The 23295-nt window shown below is 41.5% G+C and overlaps 1 protein-coding gene across 2 annotated transcripts in view; it reads left to right on the top strand.

The window, feature by feature from the left end:
* The window catches only part of LOC139581710 (kinesin-like protein KIF3A), a 40102-nt gene extending 22350 nt beyond the window's left edge, over positions 1-17752 (top strand). For both annotated transcript variants that reach the window (XM_071411756.1, XM_071411757.1), the window contains 8 exons: positions 3710-3866; positions 5700-5880; positions 7600-7710; positions 9005-9130; positions 9330-9383; positions 9540-9608; positions 11315-11436; positions 15026-17752. In XM_071411756.1, the coding sequence (XP_071267857.1) occupies positions 3710-3866; positions 5700-5880; positions 7600-7710; positions 9005-9130; positions 9330-9383; positions 9540-9608; positions 11315-11436; positions 15026-15074 (869 nt within the window). In that variant the 3' untranslated portion in view covers positions 15075-17752. The remainder of the gene's footprint in view (positions 1-3709; positions 3867-5699; positions 5881-7599; positions 7711-9004; positions 9131-9329; positions 9384-9539; positions 9609-11314; positions 11437-15025) is intronic.
* Positions 17753-23295: the final 5543 nt, after the last annotated feature.

Below are 23295 nucleotides of genomic sequence, written 5' to 3'. Positions count from 1 at the left end.
ACACTACTACTACATGTCTATCTATCTAACCACTATATCAACACTACTACTACATGTCTATCTATCTAACCACTATATCAACACTACTACTACATGTCTATCTAACCACTATATCAACACTACTACTACATGTCTATCTAACCACTATATCAACACTACTACTACATGTCTATCTATCTAACCACTATATCAACACTACTACTACATGTCTATCTAACCACTATATCAACACTACTACTACATGTCTATCTATCTAACTACTATATCAACACTACTACTACATGTCTATCTATCTAACCACTATATCAACACTACTACTACATGTCTATCTATCTAACCACTATATCAACACTACTACTACATGTCTATCTATCTAACCACTATATCAACACTACTACTACATGTCTATCTATCTAACCACTATATCAACACTACTACTACATGTCTATCTAACCACTATATCAACACTACTACTACATGTCTATCTATCTAACCACTATATCAACACTACTACTACATGTCTATCTAACTACTATATCAACACTACTACTACATGTCTATCTATCTAACCACTATATCAACACTACTACTACATGTCTATCTATCTAACCACTATATCAACACTACTACTACATGTCTATCTAACCACTATATCAACACTACTACTACATGTCTATCTATCTAACCACTATATCAACACTACTACTACATGTCTATCTAACTACTATATCAACACTACTACTACATGTCTATCTAACCACTATATTAACACTACTACTACATGTCTATCTATCTAACCACTATATCAACACTACTACTACATGTCTATCTAACCACTATATCAACACTACTACTACATGTCAATCTAACCACTATATCAACACTACTACTACATGTCTATCTAACCACTATATCAACACTACTACTACATGTCTATCTATCTAACCACTATATCAACACTACTACTACATGTCTATCTATCTATCCACTATATCAACACTACTACTACATGTCTATCTAACCACTATATCAACACTACTACTACATGCCTATCTAACCACTATATCAACACTACTACTACATGTCTATCTAACCACTATATCAACACTACTACTACATGTCTATCTATCTATCCACTATATCAACACTACTACTACATGTCTATCTATCTAACCACTATATCAACACTACTACTACATGTCTATCTATCTATCCACTATATCAACACTACTACTACATGTCTATCTAACCACTATATCAACACTACTACTACATGTCTATCTATCTAACCACTATATCAACACTACTACTACATGTCTATCTATCTATCCACTATATCAACACTACTACTACATGTCTATCTATCTAACCACTATATCAACACTACTACTACATGTCTATCTAACCACTATATCAACACTACTACTACATGTCTATCTAACCACTATATCAACACTACTACTACATGTCTATCTATCCACTATATCAACACTACTACTACATGTCTATCTAACCACTATATCAACACTACTACTACATGTCTATCTAACCACTATATCAACACTACTACTACATGTCTATCTATCCACTATATCAACACTACTACTACATGTCTATCTAACCACTATATCAACACTACTACTACATGTCTATCTAACCACTATATCAACACTACTACTACATGTCTATCTAACCACTATATCAACACTACTACTACATGTCTATCTAACCACTATATCAACACTACTACTACATGTCTATCTAACCACTATATCAACACTACTACTACATGTCTATCTATCTAACCACTATATCAACACTACTACTACATGTCTATCTAACCACTATATCAACACTACTACTACATGTCTATCTATCTAACCACTATATCAACACTACTACTGGGTTTCTGTTTTTCTCTCTATGTGTCTGTGTCTCTCAATATATGTCTCTCTCTCCCTCTGTCTGTCTGTCTGTCTCTCTCCCTCTGTCATGTCTGCCTCGCTCCCTCTGTCTGTTTGTCTCTCCCTCTATCTTGCTCTCCCTCTCTGTCTGTCTCTTGTTCTGTCTGTGTCTCTCTTTCCGTCTGTGTGTGTCTGTGCCTCCTCTCTGTAGAATCTATAAGACTGTTCCAGCTCACTGTGTAATCTCTTCTTTCTCCTCCTGGTGCAAAATGCTTCCTGTTTGACTCTGACTCGCTATTCTCCTCTTAATGCAAGAAGACAGAGGTTGGTGCCAAAACATCCTCTGTAGATAAATAACTCCCAACTGACCACAATCAATGGCTGTGTTCCAAACTGTACCCTAATCTCTACATATGTGGCCCTGGTCAAACGTAGTGCACAAAATAGGTAAGGAGCCGTTTGGGATACAGCCAATGTCTCTGGTCTGGTCTTAGATCTGTATGTGCCCAGGCAACTTCTTTACTCTAGTTGTCAGACAGATCTGGGACCAGGTTATATTTGCAATGTCTTTCAGTGAACTATAGAATGTAGTTAAATTATCAAACTAATATAATTGAATTGACTAACCAGCTTTTTAAAGCCAAAAAAAAACGTCAACAGAATGAAATGTATGGTTGAGTCGGTCAGTCAATATGAATGAAGGGTCTCTCTACTGTACTGCCACTCTGTCTGTCAAGGTCTTTCCCATCGCGTACGTCTTCATGTCCATATCTCTGAGAGCCTTGTGCTTGACATATGAATATCTGAAGAGGAAATAGCTGCCCTGAGGCCTGCACTCTGTCGAGAAACAGGTCTCAGATGGAACCCCTTTGTAGTGCACTACTTTTGACCAGGGTACATAGGGCTCTGTGCAAATGTAGTGCACTATAAAGGTAACAGGGTGTCAGTTGGGACATACACAGAGGTCTTTTAAAATCACCCTTCAACTTCCTTCTTTTAATCTGATTAATATTTTCTCCAGAAAGTACTGACTGCTGTGTCATCAAGGAGATAATTTATGTCGATACTGTTTTTACTGCTCTGTAGAAGAGCAGCTACTATCTAACATGTTGAGAGTATATTAAATCTAATATTTGACTTAATTGACCATTGTAATATGATGTGTTGTCTTAGCCCGGTCCCAGATCTGTTTGTGCACAGTGTGACAATGACCATAGGAGTTGGCAGGATAAGCACAAACAGATCTGGGACCAGACTAGTGCTGTCTAAGCAAACCTACGAATCAGACTGGGTTGGGTGTAGGGTGATGTTCCCCTAGATGCAGATCTTTGATCAGCATTCTGTACCTAGGGGAAACTTCCACCCTTAGTGGGTGGGTTGAGGTGGTGGGAACTAAACAATGACGTGTCATTAAGAAACGTCCATGCATAGACGTTATCATCTATGCATAGTCATTTGAATAACTACCTACATGTACTCTCAATTACCTCGACTAACCGGTGCCCACGCACATTGACTCTGTACCGATATCCCGCTGTATATAGTGACGCTATTGTTATTTTACTGCTGCTCTTTAATTACTTGTTACTTTTTATTTCTTATTCGTATTATTATTGTAAAAAACATTTTTTAAATAAAATATAACTGCATTGTTGATTAGGGGCTCATAAGTAAGCATTTCACTGTCAGGTCTTCACCTGTTGTATTCGGCGCTTGTGACGAATACAATTTTATTTGATGATGGCTGTGGAGTTGGGGGATGGTTCTATAAGTCAAATAAATGATGATCACTATTATTATTAAAGGGAAGAAGAAGGTTTCTCCTGACAAGATGGTGGAGATGCAGGCGAAGATCGAGGAGGAGAGGAAGGAGCTAGAAGCCAAGCTGGACATGGAGGAGGAGGAGAGGAACAAGGCCAGGGCAGAACTGGAGAAGAGAGAGAAGGATCTGCTCAAAGCGCAGTGAGTATAGTCTGGGGTTGCAAACATTCCACAAACATTCCCTAAGTTCCCAAATTTTCCAGAAATCACGGTTGGAGAATAATCTACTGCTTTGAAATACACTGCTCAAAAAAATAAAGGGAACACTTAAACAACACAATGTAACTCCAAGTCAATCACACTTCTGTGAAATCAAACTGTCCACTTAGGAAGCAACACTGATTGACAATAAATTTCACATGCTGTTGTGCAAATGGAATAGACAAAAGGCGGAAATTATAGGCAATTAGCAAGACACCCCCAATAAAGGAGTGATTCTGCAGGTGGTGACCACAGACCACTTCTCAGTTCCTATGCTTCCTGGCTGATGTTTTGGTCACTTTTGAATGCTGGCGGTGCTTTCACTCTAGTGCTAGCATGAGACGGAGTCTACAACCCACACAAGTGGCTCAGGTAGTGCAGCTCATCCAGGATGGCACATCAATGCAAGCTGTGGCAAGAAGGTTTGCTGTGTCTGTCAGCGTAGTGTCCAGAGCATGGAGGCGCTACCAGGAGACAGGCCAGTACATCAGGAGACGTGGAGGAGGCCGTAGGAGGGCAACAACCCAGCAGCAGGACCGCTACCTCCGCCTTTGAGCAGGAAGAGCACTGCCAGAGCCCTGCAAAATGACCTCCAGCAGGCCACAAATGTGCATGTGTCAGCATATGCTCTCACAAGGGCTCTGAGGATCTCATCTCGGTACCTAATGGCAGTCAGGCTACCTCTGGCGAGCACATGGAGGGCTGTGCGGCCCCACAAAGAAATGCCACCCCACACCATGACTGACCCACCGCCAAACCGGTCATGCTGGAGGATGTTGCAGGCAGCAGAACGTTCTCCACGGCGTCTCCAGACTCTGTCACGTCTGTCACATGTGCTCATGTGCTCAGTGTGAACCTGCTTTCATCTGTGAAGAGCACAGGGCACCAGTGGCGAATTTGCCAATCTTGGTGTTCTCTGGCAAATGCCAAACGTCCTGCACGGTGTTGGGCTGTAAGCACAACCCCCACCTGTGGACGTCGGGCCCTCATACCACCCTCATGGAGTCTGTTTCTGACCGTTTGAGCAGACACATGCACATTTGTGGCCTGCTGGAGGTCATTTTGCAGGGCTCTGGCAGTGCTCCTCCTTGCACAAAGGCGGAGGTAGCGGTCCTGCTGCTGGGTTGTTGCCCTCCTACGGCCTCCTCCACGTCTCCTGATGTACTGGCCTGTCTCCTGGTAGCGCCTCCATGCTCTGGACACTACGCTGACAGACACAGCAAACCTTCTTGCCACAGCTCGCATTGATGTGCCATCCTGGATGAGCTGCACTACCTGAGCCACTTGTGTGGGTTGTAGACTCCGTCTCATGCTACCACTAGAGTGAGAGCACCGCCAGCATTCAAAAGTGACCAAAACATCAGCCAGGAAGCATAGGAACTGAGAAGTGGTCTGTGGTCACCACCTGCAGAATCACTCCTTTATTGGGGGTGTCTTGCTAATTGCCTATAATTTCCACCTTTTGTCTAATCCATTTGCACAACAGCATGTGACATTTATTGTCAATCAGTGTTGCTTCCTAAGTGGACAGTTTGATTTCACAGAAGTGTGATTGACTTGGAGTTACATTGTGTTGTTTAAGTGTTCCCTTTATTTTTTTGAGCAGTGTATAATCTAACGTTAGCCCCACCCCCACCCCTAGATACTTTTGGATGCCCTCTTGTCGATCAGAGACCTCTAGAAGGGTATAAGGAATATGCCAGAAACTCCATCTAACCTACTGAAGGTATTTTCAGATCTACTGAGCCCTGACCTCTAACCTCTTTCCCCCAGACAGGAGCATCACCTGCTGCTGGAGAAGCTGTCAGCCCTGGAGAAGAAGGTGATCGTAGGAGGAGTGGACCTCCTGGCCAAGGCTGAGGAGCAGGAGAAACTACTGCAGGAGTCTAACAATGAGTTAGAGGAGAGACGCAGGAGGGCTGAGCAGCTCCGCAGAGAACTAGAGGAGAAGGAGGTATACCTTCTTACACACTATATTACAGGGCCTTCAGAAACTATTCAGACCCTTTTACTTTTTCCACGTTTAGTTGTTATAGCCTGAATTTGAAAGTGATAAAATGTTGATTTTTGTGTCACTGGCCTACACACAAATACCCCATAATGTCAAAGTGGAATTATGTTTTTCGAAATTCAGGCTGTAACACAAGAACATTTGGAAAAAGTCAAGGGGTGTGAATTCTTTCTGAAGGCTCTGTACATCATACCATCAACCCAAAGCAGCGCTGCAGAGAACTGGAGGAGAAGCAGTTCTGTCACAGGATATGATATAATCTACAGTACATTGTAGAGCGTAACCAGGGTCCTAGTTCAGACAACTGAAGAGCTGTTATACATATATGGCTTAGTGGTTAACTCAACCTTGGTCATCTGACATGTCTCATTTCTGCATCAAAATACTCACCACTACACTTCCTACACTACACTACACTTGCTTCTACACCTGCATTACTAGCTGTTTGGGGTTTTAGGCTGGGTGTCTGTACAGCACTTCGAGATATTAGCTGATGTACGAAGGGCTATATAAAATAAAATTGATTGATTGATTGACTTCCTCTGACTGTTTGAGCGGGGTTGATTCTCAGTGATGAGTGGCGCTGATGAGAGGTGATATTTTGGTGAGATGTCACATGCCCAGCATATTGGGAAATGAAATGAGTCATAACGTATTAACTGTCCCATGTCCAACTGGCACCCTATTCCTTACATAGTGCACTACTTTTGACTAGAGCCCTATGTCGGGGGAGGGACAGAAATTGAGACGACAGATTATTTTATGGGACAATATATTTATGTTGCTGTTGAGAAAAATGAGGAAATGTATTTATTGGTTCTTGTAATTTTCATGAGAGATGAAAATGTCATGAATTTAACGTTATTTGTTGACGTTTTTTTTTTTTTTTTTAAAGGTTGTCATTAAATCACTTTTGTTTTTTTAAGGTTGTCATTAAATTATATATATTTTTTTAAGATTGTCATAAAAAAAATATATATATATTTTTTTATGTTGCCATTCAATTTTGGGTGGGGTGTGGTTGCCAGAATTTCTGGTGAAAAAAATAGAATCCATGCTGAAAAAGTTTGAAAATCACTGCCTTAAAGTCTACTAAGTCACACCAGTCAGCACCTTGCTAGTTCAGGTGAGGTGCCTGCTTTGCTTTCCCTGAAAATGGCAATGGCATCTGTCGATGAGCAGAGGAATTGAACATAATAAAATCTACAAACTGACTCTGGTCAGAAGCAGTGAACTACATAGGGAATAGAGTATCTTTTAAAAATGTATGTAGTGCTGTTCTTGTCTAATGATGTTCTCTATCATGTCATTCTGTATTATGGTTCATGTTTTGTGTGGAACCCCAGGAAGAGTAGCTGCTGCTTTTGCAACAGCTAATGGGGATCCTAATAAAATACCAAAATACTCCATCTTGTCTCCATCGTGGGGAAAAAGCCTTCAGGTGTTATTGTATTCCTGCATGTTCTGTTGTCTCCGGCGGAGCAGTCTTCTATGTTCAAGGGAGACTTTACAACTTTTTAACGTCAGATTCAGTATCTCCAGCACCGTACCAGTTTCTACATGGAGATAATTAATGAGGTTCAAAAGTGTTTCCCGTTTTTAATGATTCAATAAATGAAATGAAATCCAAAACTCCCTGTCTTGTTTGTGACGTCCATGCAGGCGGAGCGTCTGGACATGGAGGAGAAGTACTCCAGTCTGCAGGAGGAGGCTCAGGGGAAGACCAAGAAGCTGAAGAAGGTCTGGACCATGCTGATGGCTGCCAAGTCAGAGGTAAGAATGTCCGACTTGGTGACTTGGACACAGGACTTGGACTTGGTGACTTGGACACAGGACTTGGACTTAGTGGAAACTAGTGCACTATATAGTGAATAGGATGTATCCCAAGTGGGTTCAAACACAGGACTGGGGCCTTGTGGTGTTGTGGATGACCTGCAGCAGGAGCAGAACATTAACACACAGCATTACTTCATTAACACACAGCATTGGTTCCTTAACACACAGCATTGGTTCATTAACACACAGCATTGGTTCATTAACACACAGCATTGGTTCATTAACACACAGCATTGGTTCATTAACACACAGCATTGGTTCATTACTTCAGTAACACACAGCATTGGTTCATTAACACACATCATTGGTTCATTAACACACAGCATTGGTTCATTACTTCATTAACACAGCATTGGTTCATTAACACACAGCATTGGTTCATTACTTCAGTAACACACAGCATTGGTTCATCAACACACAGCATTGGTTCATTACTTCATTAACACACAGCATTGGTTCATTAACACACAGCATTGGTTCATTACTTCATTAACACACAGCATTGGTTCATTAACACACGGCATTGGTTCATTACTTCATTAACACACAGCATTGGTTCATCAACACACAGCATTGGTTCATTAACACACAGCATTGGTTCATTAACACACAGCATTGGTTCATTACTTCATTAACACACAGCATTGGTTCATTAACACACAGCATTGGTTCATTAACACACAGCATTGGTTCATTACTTCATTAACACAGCATTGGTTCATTAACACACAGCATTGGTTCATTAACACACAGCATTGGTTCATCAACACACAGCATTGGTTCATTAACACACAGCATTGGTTCATTAACACACAGCATTGGTTCATTACTTCATTAACACACAGCATTGGTTCATTAACACACAGCATTGGTTCATTACTTCATTAACACACAGCATTGGTTCATTAACACACAGCATTGGTTCATTACTTCATTAACACACAGCATTGGTTCATTTCTTCATCAACACATGGCATTGGTTCATTTCTTCATCAACACATGGCATTGGTTCATTTCTTCATCAACACATGGCATTGGTTCATTTCTTCATCAACACATGGCATTGGCTCATTTCTTCATCAACACACGGCATTGGTTCATTTCTTCATCAACACACGGCATTGGTTCATTTCTTCATCAACACATGGCATTGGTTCATTTCTTCATCAACACATGGCATGGGTTCAGTGGTTGTCGTGTGGTTGTTTTGAGGTTGTTGTTGTGTTGTCAGATGGCCGACCTGCAGCAGGAGCATCACCGGGAGATCGAGGGCCTGCTGGAGAATATCCGCCACCTCAGCAGAGAGCTACGACTGCAGATGCTCATCATAGACAGCTTCATCCCACAGGAATACCAGGTGTGTGTGTGTGTGTGTGTGTGTGTGTGTGTGTGTGTGTGTGTGTGTGTGTGTGTGTGTGTGTGTGTGTGTAGGTAGGTATGTAACATGTCGTGGATGTGTGTGTCCGTCCATTTATGTTTCCATTTATGTTTGTGTGAGAGCGTATTTAGTTAGCGCTGATGCTAATATGGTTCCTGCTTCTTCCTGTCTGGTGCAGGAGATGATCGAGAACTACGTACAGTGGAATGAGGACATTGGGGAATGGCAGCTGGTGAGTTCTGCATTCAGCCACAGTGAAATATTTAACCTGAGAATAATTATGCTTAGGGGAGGGAGTTTCTTCGTTAATATAGACAGTACAGAGGAACGTTGGTGTGATTGCCTCATGCTTATGACATTGTTTATTTGTTTACTTGTTGGTCCTCAGAAGTGTGTAGCGTACACTGGTAACAACATGAGAAAACAGACCCCCGTGCTGGACAAGAAAGAGAAAGATGTGAGTTCTTAGTTCACGCCTACATAAGAAGACAGACAGCATAGTGCATCTGGATAATATTACTCTACCCTCTCTCCTACCTCTCTCCCTCTCTCTATCCCTCTCTCCTTCCTCTCTCCCTCCCTCCTTCCTCTCTCCCATTCTCCTCCCTCTCTCCTTCCTCTCTCCCTCTCTCCTTCCTCTCTCCCTCTCTCCTTCCTCTCTCCCTCTCTCCTACCTCTCTCCCTTTCTCCTTCCTCTCTCTATCCCTCTCTCCTTCCTCTCTCCCTCTATCCTTCCTCTCTCCCTCTCTCCTACCTTTCTCCCTCTCTCTATCCCTCTCTCTCTCCCTCTATCCTTCCTCTCTCCTTCCTCTCTCCTTCCTCTCTCCCTCTCTCTATCCCTCTCTCCTTCCTCCCTCCTTCCTCTCTCCTTCCTCTCTCCCTTTCTCCTTCCTCTCTCCTTCCTCTCTCCCTTTCTCCTTCCTCTCTCCCTTTCTCCTGCCTCTCTCCTTCCTCTCTCCCTCTCTCTATCCCTCTCTCCTTCCTCTCTCCCTCTCTCCTTCCTCTATCCCTCTCTCCTTCCTCTCTCCCTCTATCCTTCCTCTCTCCCTCTCTCTATCCCTCTCTCCTTCCTCTCTCCCTTTCTCATACCTTTCTCCCTCTCTCCCTCTCTCCTTCCTCTCTCCCTCTCTCCTAACTCTCTCCCTCTCTCCTTTCTCCCCTACCTCTCTCCCTTTCTCCTTCCTCTCTCTATCCCTCTCTCCTTCCTCTCTCCCTCTCCCCTTCCTCTCCCCTTCCTCTCTCCCTCTCTCTATTCCTCTCTCCCTCTCTCCTTCCTCTCTCCCTTTCTCCTTCCTCTCTCCCTTTCTCCTTCCTCTCTCCTTCCTCTCTCCCTCTATCCTTCCTCTCTCCTTCCTCTCTCCCTCTCTCCTTCCTCTCTCCCTCTCTCCTACCTCTCTCCCTCTCTCCTTTCTCTCCTACCTCTCTCCCTTTCTCCTTCCTCTCTCTATCCCTCTCTCCTTCCTCTCTCCCTCTATCCTTCCTCTCTCCTTCCTCTCTCCCTCTCTCCTTCCTCTCTCCCTTTCTCCTTCCTCTCTCCTTCCTCTCTCCATCTCTCCTTCCTCTCTCCTACCTCTCTCCCTCTCTCCTTCCTCTCTCCCTCTCTCCTACCTCTCTCCCTTTCTCCTTCCTCTCTCTATCCCTCTCTCCTTCCTCTCTCCCTCTCTCTCTCCCTCTCTCTCTCCCTCTCTCCTTCCTCTCTCCCTCTCTCCTACCTTTCTCCCTCTCTCTATCCCTCTCTCCTTCCTCTCTCCTTCCTCTCTCCCTCTCTCCTTCCTCTCTCCCTTTCTCCTTCCTCTCTCCCTCTCTCTCTCCCTCTCTCCTTTCTCTATCCCTCTCTCCTTCCTCTCTCCCTCTATCCTTCCTCTCTCCTTCCTCTCCCCCTCTCTCTATCCCTCTCTCCTTCCTCTCTCCCTTTCTCCTACCTTTCTCCCTCTCTCTATCCCTCTCTCCTTCCTCTCTCCCTCTCTCCTTCCTCTCTCCCTCTCTCCTTCCTCTCTCCTTCCTCTCTCCATCCCTCTCTCCTTCCTCTCTCTATCCCTCTCTCCTTCCTCTCTCCCTCTCTCTATCCCTCTCTCCTTCCTCTCTCCTTCTCTCCTACCTTTCTCCCTCTCTCTATCCCTCTCTTTATCCCTCTCTCCTTCCTCTCTTCCTCTCTCCCCCCAGCCGTTTGAGATGGACTTGTCCCATGTGTACTTGGCCTACACAGAGGAGAGTATGAGACAGTCACTGATGAAGCTGGAGAGGCCCAGGTCCTCCAAGAGTAGTAGACCCAAGACTGGACGAAGGTAAACCACCACCACCGTCTGTCCCCCAGCTGCTGTCGGTACATCGTTATCCACCATGAATAACAGTGTTAATACCAACCAGGATAACAGTACTAATATACCAACCGGGATAATAGTACTAATATACCAACCGGGATAACAGTACTAATATACCAACCAGGATAACAGTGTTAATACCAACCAGAATAACAGTGTTAATACCAACCAGGATAACAGTACTAATATACCAACCAGGATAACAGTACTAATATACCAACGAGAATAACAGTACTAATATACCAACCAGGATAACAGTACTAATATACCAACCAGGATAACAGTACTAATATATCAACCAGGATAACAGTACTAATATACCAACCAGGATAACAGTACTAATATACCAACCAGGATAACAGTACTAATATATCAACCAGGATAACAGTACTAATATACCAACCAGGATAACAGTACTAATATACCAACCAGAATAACAGTACTAATATACCAACCAGTATAACAGTACTAATATACCAACCAGAATAACAGTACTAATATACCAACCAGGATAACAGTACTAATATACCAACCAGGATAACAGTACTAATATACCAACCAGGATAACAGTACTAATATATCAACCAGGATAACAGTACTAATATATCAACCAGGATAACAGTACTAATATACCAACCAGGATAACAGTACTAATATACCAACCAGAATAACAGTACTAATATACCAACCAGTATAACAGTACTAATATACCAACCAGAATAACAGTACTAATATACCAACCAGGATAACAGTACTAATATACCAACCAGGATAACAGTACTAATATACCAACCAGGATAACAGTACTAATATATCAACCAGGATAACAGTACTAATATACCAACCAGGATAACAGTACTAATATACCAACCAGGATACCAGTACTAATATACCAACCAGGATACCAGTACTAATATACCAACCAGGATAACAGTACTAATATACCAACCAGGATAACAGTACTAATATACCAACCAGGATAACAGTACTAATATACCAACCAGGATAACAGTACTAATATACCAACCAGGATAACAGTACTAATATACCAACCGGTATAACAGTACTAATATACCAACCGGGATAACAGTACTAATATACCAACCAGGATAACAGTACTAATATACCAACCAGGATAACAGTACTAATATATCAACCAGGATAACAGTACTAATATATCAACCAGGATAACAGTACTAATATACCAACCAGGATAACAGTACTAATATACCAACCAGAATAACAGTACTAATATACCAACCAGGATAATAGTACTAATATACCAACCAGAATAACAGTACTAATATACCAACCAGGATAACAGTACTAATATACCAACCAGGATAACAGTACTAATATACCAACCAGGATAACAGTACTAATATACCAACCAGGATACCAGTACTAATATACCAACCAGGATACCAGTACTAATATACCAACCAGGATACCAGTACTAATATACCAACCAGGATAACAGTACTAATATACCAACCAGGATAACAGTACTAATATACCAACCGGTATAACAGTACTAATATACCAACCGGGATAACAGTACTAATATACCAACCGGGATAACAGTACTAATATACCAACCAGGATAACAGTACTAATATACCAACCAGGATAACAGTACTAATATACCAACCGGGATAACAGTACTAATATACCAACCGGGATAACAGTACTAATATACCAACCAGAATAACAGTACTAATATACCAACCAGGATAACAGTACTAATATACCAACCAGGATAACAGTACTAATATACCAACCAGAATAACAGTACTAATATACCAACCAGGATAACAGTACTAATATACCAACCAGGATAACAGTACTAATATACCAACCAGGATAACAGTACTAATATACCAACCAGGATAACAGTACTAATATACCAACCAGGATACCAGTACTAATATACCAACCAGGATACCAGTACTAATATACCAACCGGCATAACAGTACTAATATACCAACCGGCATAACAGTACTAATATACCAACCGGGATAACAGTACTAATATACCAACCGGGATAACAGTACTAATATACCAACCGGGATAACAGTACTAATATACCAACCGGGATAACAGTACTAATATACCAACCGGGATAACAGTACTAATATACCAACCGGGATAACAGTACTAATATACCAACCGGGATAACAGTACTAATATACCAACCGGGATAACAGTACTAATATACCAACCAGGATAACAGTACTAATATACCAACCAGGATAACAGTGCTAATATACCAACCAGGATAACAGTACTAATATACCAACCGGGATAACAGTACTAATACACCAACCGGGATAACAGTACTAATACAACAACAAGGATAACAGTACTAATACACCAACCAGGATAACAGTACTAATATACCAACCAGGATAACAGTACTAATATACCAACCAGGATAACAGTACTAATATACCAACCGGGATAACAGTACTAATATACCAACCAGGATAACAGTACTAATATACCAACCAGGATAACAGTACTAATATACCAACCAGGATAACAGTACTAATACACCAACAAGGATAACAGTACTAATATACCAACCAGGATAACAGTACTAATATACCAACCGGGATAACAGTACTAATACACCAACAGGGATAACAGTACTAATATACCAACCAGGATAACAGTACTAATATACCAACAAGGATAACAGTACTAATATACCAACCAGGATAACAGTACTAATATACCAACCGGGATAACAGTACTAATACACCAACAAGGATAACAGTACTAATATACCAACCAGGATAACAGTACTAATATACCAACCAGGATAACAGTACTAATATACCAACCAGGATAACAGTACTAATATACCAACCAGGATAACAGTACTAATACACTGAGTGGACAAAACATTAGGAATACCTTCCTAATATTGAACACCCTTTTACCTTTAGAACAGCCTCAATTCGTCGGGACATGGACTCTACAAGGGGTCGAAAGCGTTCCACAGGGATGCTGCTTCCCCATGTTGACCCTAATGCTTCCCACAGTTGTGTCAAGTTGGCTGGATGTCCTTTGGGTGGTGGACCATTCTTGATACACACGGGAAACTGTTGAGCGTCAAAAACCCAACAGCGTTGCAGTACCCTGTTCAAAGGCACTTCAATCTTTAGTCTTGCCCATTCACCATCTGAATGGTTCACATACACAATCCATGTCTCCATTGTCTCAAAGCTTAAAAATAATTTTTAACCGGTCTCCTCCCCTTCATCTACACTGATTTGAAGTGGATTTAAGTGACATCAATAACAGATTCACCTGGATTCACCTGTTCACTCTGTCATGGAAAGAGCAGGTGTTCTTTTGTATACTAAGTGTATATTAACCCCATGATCATCTCATTTGCGTCTCAAATGGCACCCTATTCCCTATGGGCCCTGGTCAAAAGTAGTGCACTATATAGGGAATAGGGTGCCATAGGGCTCTGGTCTAAAGTAGTGCACTATATAGGGAATAGGGTGCCATTTGTGATGCATCCCTCTTATCTCCTGACAGGAAAAGATCAGCGAAGCCCGAGGCTGTGATGGAATCGCTGCTGCAGTGAGAGAGCCAATCAGGGCTGGAGCCCCATGTACTGCAATGAATCTATACTGCTTTACCTTAGAATGAACAACAGTCAGTCAATGAATCTACACTACTTTACCTTAGAATGAACAACAGTCAGTCAATTAATCTACACTACTTTACCTTAGAATGAACAGCAGTCAGTCAATGAATCTACACTACTTTACCTTTAGAATGAACAACAGTCAGTCAATGAATCTACACTACTTTACCTTAGAATGAACAACAGTCAGTCAATTAATCTACACTACTTTACCTTAGAATGAACAGCAGTCAGTCAATGAATCTACACTACTTTACCTTTAGAATGAACAACAGTCAGTCAATGAATCTACACTACTTTACCTTTAGAATGAACAACAGTCAGTCAATGAATCTACACTACTTTACCTTAGAATGAACAACAGTCAGTCAATGAATCTACACTACTTTACCTTAGAATGAACAGCAGTCAGTCAATGAATCTACACTACTTTACCTTTAGAATGAACAACAGTCAGTCAATGAATCTACACTACTTTACCTTAGAATGAACAACAGTCAGTCAATGAATCTACACTACTTTACCTTAGAATGAACAGCAGTCAGTCAATGAATCTACACTACTTTACCTTTAGAATGAACAACAGTCAGTCAATGAATCTACACTACTTTAGCTTAGAATGAACAACAGTCAGTCAATGAATCTACACTACTTTACCTTAGAATGAACAACAGTCAGTCAATGAATCTACACTACTTTACCTTAGAATGAACAACAGTCAGTCAATGAATCTACACTACTTTACCTTAGAATGAACAACAGTCAGTCAATGAATCTACACTACTTTACCTTAGAATGAACAGCAGTCAGTCAATGAATCTACACTACTTTACCTTTAGAATGAACAACAGTCAGTCAATGAATCTACACTACTTTAGCTTAGAATGAACAACAGTCAGTCAATGAATCTACACTACTTTACCTTAGAATGAACAACAGTCAGTCAATGAATCTACACTACTTTACCTTAGAATGAACAGCAGTCAGTCAATGAATCTACACTACTTTACCTTTAGAATGAACAACAGTCAGTCAATGAATCTACACTACTTTACCTTTAGAATGAACAACAGTCAGTCAATGAATCTACACTACTTTACCTTTAGAATGAACAACAGTCAGTCAATGAATCTACACTACTTTACCTTTAGAATGAACAACAGCAGTCAATTAATCTACACTACTTTACCTTTAGAATGAACAACAGCAGTCAGTCAATAGTCGAACATGAAGATCTTTATTGTCGTTATTTAAGAAGATTTTCTTAATACACTGTATAGCCAAGTAAGGTTTTAAATGTGAAGGGAGGAGAGGAAACGGTTGGTCAGGGAGGGAGGGAGCAGGCAGCAGAAACTGTACTGTAGGGTTTAGCCAGCGTCCCAAATGGTGCAGCCTATTCCCTATTTAGTGCACTACTTTTGACCAGAGCCCTATTGTCACCCTATGAGCCCTGGTCAAAAGTAGTGCACTAAATAGGGAATAGGGTGTCATTTGGACCTGCCCCTTGGACTTCTCAAGTCAAGGGGACCTTGTATTATAATAAGGGGAGGCTTGTTGAGGATAGTCAGCTTAATGTTGTTAATTCTTAATGTAGTCATTGAGCACAGTTCAGTGGGCAACACACAGGCTGTGTCCCAAATGAAACCCTATTCCCTTTATAGTGCACTACTTTTGACCAGGGCTCATAGGGTGTCCCGTAAGGCTCTGGTCAAAAGTAGTGCACTAAATAGGGAATAGGGTCCCATTTGGGACGTATGAGATTAGTCTATGATGAGCACAAGCCATGGTTTTTGATCAGGTCTTGAAAGCGACGACAACAACTAACACTGTTTTGAGATGCCGACGCCGCCACTTCTACTGGCAGGATGTAATGGATACATCTGATGGCCTTTAACAAAAGAACAATTCCAGAAATGATTCATATGTGCACCACAGGTCATAATGCCCTTATTTCAAGCATCAGACTTATGGGCGTCTAAAGTGAGCTTTAAGCTTGGTTTCCTTTATGTCTGAAGGGCAGGACATGCATGCCATACCGCTTCCATAGACGGGTTGGTTGTTTAGCAACAATACCGACGAGTGCGCAACTATGAGACAAACTACAGTATATTTAGTCTCCAAATGTTTATTGAAAACAAATACATTTGCACAATGAGCGCTTATCTCTAAAAATGCATCGTTACAGTTGTCGGTTAGCTAGGGTATTTTCACCATGTTAGCATGGACGTGACATCAGTCGAAACACCTCCGAATAAAACGGGATAAGCTGAAACCAGCCTCCTACGATTCCCCGCGTAGCAGCTTCTTGTCATTGTTGTTAGCTATCTGACTGTCCAGAATTATAACACCACACGGACTTCTGCCTTATCGACACACACATCATTTCCCTGATGTCAGCTAACCCGTCTATATAGTAGAGCCATTCGCCCATTAAACACTAACTAAGCCATTTATTGTCACGCTTTGATTTCTTCCTTTTCATCTCATCGTTCATGGTGTATTGTAGTGGAAGCAAAGTGTCTTTATTTTTTGGAATATACTGTATTTCAAATGTTTACATCTACTGAGCCCCCCCCCCCCCTGTATTTTAGTAATTTATTAAATTATTGCACATGTTTAATCTCACTCTCTTTCTTTGTCTTTTTAGGTGTGATTTGTATGGTTGCCGTGTGATTTGTCTGGTTGCCGTGTGATTTGTCTGGTTGCCGTGTGATTTGTCTGGTTGCCGTGTGTAGCATGTTTTAAGATTGGAATCATGCTAGGTTTCTTCCTCTCTAGGTTTCTTCCTGGCTTCTTGGGAGTTTTTTCTAGTCACTGTGCTTCTGTATTGCTTGCTCTCTGGGGTTTTAGGTTGGGTATCTGTAAAGCTCTCTGGGGTTTTAGGTTGGGTATCTGTAAAGCTCTCTGGGGTTTTAGGTTGGGTATCTGTAAAGCTCTCTGGGGTTTTAGGCTGGGTTTCTGTAAAGCACTTTGTGACAACTGCTGATGTAAAAAGGACTTTATAAAATAATGATTGATTGATGCTATAACGCCATGGCCACTGCCAAGAATTTGCCTTTTTCCACAATTTGCCTGAAACAGTATAACGTTAATGATTGTGTTTTACCAGTGCTTTAGTGTGGAGACTGCCAGACAGTTGAGTGATTCCACATTATAAAATGTAGTTTGAGGCTAGAGTCAGGAAAATGTCATGTCTAGGAAAATGTCATGTCTATGGTGCAGTAGGATCAACACACTTAATAAACCACATTTAGAACAATACTTTTTGCCACTTTTACAAGTTAATTTATTCATAAATAGTACAAAAATAAATGTCATAATACATTTAAATACAATACAATAAATAACAATATGAGGTACTGGACTATGCAGAGTCGACAGAGTTTCCATCAGTCCTCTCAGCAAAGCTCTAGTGTCGTTTGCGATGAACGGCAGGGGGGGGACGAGAGTAGATGACCTGGGCACACTTTTTGAGGTTTGTCAGGAGATCGCGAAGCTGTTCCTCATCATCGTTCTCCTTCACAGTGCAGTTGGTTAGATGAAACTGGGGAGAGAACAGAGAACATTCCACTGAGAACTGTAGACTGCCTACAGAACCCAGATCACTACCTTAGAACCCTAACATGCTGTACTTCAACAAGGCTCAGGGTGTTTATCTACAACATGGTGCGCAATACATCTTGTGTAAAGAAACAAGATTTTTTTGCGGATGAATCAAGTATTATTGCATTATGGGGGCGTTTTCCTGGACTAGGATGACGCCAGTTTAATGGACTCAGATTAAGATAATTTCCATAGAAAGTGCTTTTTAGTCCAGGCCTTCATCCATGTCTGAAACACCGCCCTGTATGTTTTGAGTTACTTTTTCTACACTGATAATTGTTATGGCTAATAGTCAGAGTAGTAGTTACTGTTTGATTGACAAGAGCAGGGCTCTGTTCAAGTGTGTGCAACAGTACAAGATATACATACATTGTGTTGAACAGACATAATCTCTACTCATGAATGTATATCTGCAACATTTTGGATGTTTCACTGAATACACCTAAGCTAGCCTGGGTGCCAGTCTGTTTGTGCCATCATGCCACTCCTTTGGCATGACAAGAATTTGCAGCCCAGGCTAGAGTAGACCCCCCCACCTCCCCAACCAAGCTTAATTTGTCTGAATGATTCCTTACCTTATTGTACTGCTTCAACACTCTACTGATTTTAGATATGTTGTTTAATGGAATCCTGTGCTGCGTATGGCTTATGGCAGACAGAATAGTCTCAGCTATGCAGAAATCTTCAGGCTGGAATTGGAGAGTGTCATGGTTATTGATGAATCTGCTGTTGTAATGGATTCAATAATAGCCTGTAGAAAATTCTTAAAATACATGGTCGACTTTCTGGTCAGCATTAATAAGTGTCTGATTTGCATCAACACGTGTTGACATGGGTAAGTTAATAGTAGTTATCACTGATGGACGTGAGGGTCCTGTTTTCCAGACACAAATTAAGGCTAGTCTTGGACTAAGGAGCACTTTTCAATGGTGAATATCCATTGAACATGGTTTTTATTCTCTAGGACTAGGCTTAGTCTGTGTCTGGGGATTCCGGCCCATAATGGAACATTGTCTACCATGTTTTCATTCTATTCATCAAGATTATGGATACAATTTACCCCGTTTGCCCTGCAGCGATCTTGATCGAATCCCGCTGGCACTAGACGGTCCAAAAGGGCCTGAAGCTAGAAACAAAACGTCACAAAATGTTTGTTATTTGTGTCATTTTTCATGACCCCTTTTGCTCTCATTTTTAACAAGAGGCCTTCTAATCCAATAGAGCAGAGCAACATTTAATAACACTGTAGATACAATGGATTATAATGCAGTTATTACACTTGTTATATGCAACATTTCAATTTTCTTACCTCCGGACCTCCATTGAGGATCTTCTTAACCTCGCAGATTAACGTATCCAATAGATGAGTCTCATCAGTGACCGTAGTGAAGACCAGCGCAAATGTAAAGGAGAAGAGGAGAGCGACAGTCTTCATGGCTTTACAGTAGTAGTAGTAGTAGTAGGAGAAGTAGCAGCAGGCTATGACTAGATACAGTCTCAGTCCTCGGGGTGAAGAAGGTTCGTATGTGACTGACTTGCAACGTCAAACACAGGCCTCTTATATTGTCTCTTGACACTGAAACTCCTCACAGTTAGATAGAGATCACTAAGTCACAGCTAAAATGATGACGATCAACATCCAGCATGTCCTTATATGGGAAGTAATATTGCATATGATCATTTAGCAATCAAATAGTATCAAGCTGAAACTTGATGATTGACAGTGTGAAAATGTATGAAGTTTAATTTCAAAACGCTATTTATTTTTCACATTTGTGAAATTAAGAAATTATTGTATGTACCTTAATGTGTGTGTAAAATATTACTGTTCTCCGGTTTTGTATTCATAGATTTAAGATGCAAAACGCTATATATCCATTGTTTAGCTGGAATGGAATGTACGTATCCTGTATATTTGACTGTGATACGTGGTTGTCTCACCTAGCTATGTTATTAAGATGAATGAACTAACTGTAAGTGGCTCTGATTAAGAGTATGTGCTAAATTACTAACATATAACATGTATATGTCGGCAGCAGCCACTCTGTGCAAGTGATGGCTCTTTAACATTCTGATGGCCTCAGTCTCTCGGTCCCAGCTTTGATGCACCTGTACTGACCTTGGGTGGTTGTTGTCCTTGATGGTCTTGTTGGCCTTCCTGTGACATCGGATGCTGTAGGTATCCTGGAAGGCAGGTAGTTGGCTCCTGGTGATGCGTTGTGCAGACCGCACCACCCTCTGGAGAGCCCTGCAGTTGTGGGTGATGCAGTTGCCGTACCAGGCGGTGATACAGCCCGACAGGATGCTTTCAATTGTGCATCTGTAAAAGTTTGTGAGGGTTTTAGGTGCCAAGCCAAATGTATTCAGCCTCCTGATGTTGAAGAGGCGCTTTTGCGCCTTGTTCACAACTCTGTGTGGGTGGACCATTTCAGTTTTCAGTGATATGTGCGCTGAGGAACTTAAAACTTTACACCTTCTCCACTGCTGTCCCATCGATGTGGATAGGGGGGTTCTCCCTGTGCTGTTTCCTGAAGTCCACGATCATCTCCTTTGTTTTGTTGAGGTTGAGTGAGAGGTTATTTTCCTGACACCACACTCCCTGAGCCTTCACTTCCTCCCTGTAGGCTGTCTCGTCGTTGTTGGTAATCAAGTCTACTACTGTTGCGTCGTCTGCAAACTTGAGGATTGAGTTGGAGGCATGCTTGGCCACGCAGTCATGGGTGAAAAGGGAGTACAGGAGGGGGCTGAGCATGCACCCTTGTGGGGCCCCAGTGTTGAAGATCAGCGAAGTGGAGGTGTTGTTCCCTACATTAATCACCTGGGGGGACGGCCCGTCAGGAAGTCCAGGACCCAATTGCACAGGGTGGGGTTGAGACCCAGGGCCTCAAGCTTAATGATGAGCTTGGAGGGTACTATGGTGCTGAATGCTGAGCTATAGTCAATGAACAAATCAAATGTTATTTGTCGCCTATTTACAAGCCCTTAACCAACAATGCTTTAAGAAGTTACGATAAAAAAATAAAAAAAAGTTAGGTAAAAATAGATAAATAGAAAATAAAAGTATGTTTTAAGATTGGAATCATGCTAGGTTTCTTCCTACTTCCTCTCTAGGTTTCTTCCTGCCTTCTTGTGAGTTTTTTCTAGCCACTGTGCTTCTGTATTGCTTGCTCTCTGGGGTTTTAGGTTGGGTATCTGTAAAGCTCTCTGGGGTTTTAGGTTGGGTATCTGTAAAGCACTTTGTGACAACTTTATAAAATAAATGTGAATGATTGATTGATGCTATAACGCCATGGCCACTGCCAAGAATTTGCCTTTTTCCACAATTTGCCTGAAACAGTATAACGTTAATGATTGTGTTTTACCAGTGCTTTAGTGTGGAGACTGCCAGACAGTTGAGTGATTCCACATTATAAAATGTAGTTTGAGGCTAGAGTCAGGAATAGGTCAAGTCTAGAAAATATATGGTGCAGTAGGATCAACACACTTAATAAACCACATTTAGAACAATACTTTTTGCAACTTTTACAAGTTAATTTATTCATAAATAGTACAAAAATAAATGTCATAATACATTTAAATACAATACAATAAATAACAATATGAGGTACTGGACTATGCAGAGTCGACAGAGTTGCCATCAGTCCTCGCAGTCCTCTTAGCAATCAATTAGTATCAAACGGAAACTTGATGACTAACTGAGGGAAGATATCCTGAAATTTCCATCCCTAACTATAACATCTTCCGACAAGATAGAACTGCCAAAGGGGGCGGAGTTGCAATCTATTGCAGAGATAGCCTGCAGAGTTCTGTCATACTACCCAGGTCTTTGCCCAAACAATTCGAACTTCTACTTTTAAACATCCACCTTTCCAAAAACAAGTCTCTCACCGTTGCCGCTTGTTATAGACCCCTTCAGACCCCAGCTGTGCCCTGGACACCATATGTGACCATATGTGACTAAAAATAACTTTCTATGGAAATGATCTTAATCTGAGTCCAATTAATTGATTGCCCCCCATCTATCTTCAGAGTTCGTACTGTTAGGTGACCTAAACTGGGATATGCTAAATAACACCACGGCCGTCCTACAATCTAAACTAGATGCTCTCAATCTCACACAAATGATCAAGGAACCTACCAGGTACAACCCTAAATCAGTAACCATGGGCACCCTCATAGATATCATCCTGACCAATTTGCCCTCTAAATACACCTCTGCTGTCTTCAACCAGGATCGCAGAGATCACTGCCTCATTGCCTTCGTGCGTAATGGGTCCGCGGTCAAACGACCACCCTCATCACTGTCAAACACTCCCTAAAACACTTCAGATAGCAGGCCTTTCTAATCGACCTGGCCCGGGTATCTTGGAAGGATATTGACCTCATCCTGTCAGTAGAGGATGCCTGGTTGCTGTTTAAAAGTGCTTTCCTCACCATCTTAAATAAGCATGCCCCATTCAAAAAATTTAGAACTAAAAACAGATATAGCACTTGGTTTACCCCAGACTTGACTGCCCTTGACCAGCACAAAAACATCCTGTGGCGTTCTGCATTA

Source organism: Salvelinus alpinus, chromosome 7 (assembly GCF_045679555.1).
Source record: "Salvelinus alpinus chromosome 7, SLU_Salpinus.1, whole genome shotgun sequence".
Classification (NCBI taxonomy): Eukaryota; Metazoa; Chordata; class Actinopteri; order Salmoniformes; family Salmonidae; genus Salvelinus; species Salvelinus alpinus.
Note: the sequence above shows the minus strand (reverse complement) of the source record. Positions and strands in the feature narration are given on the sequence as shown.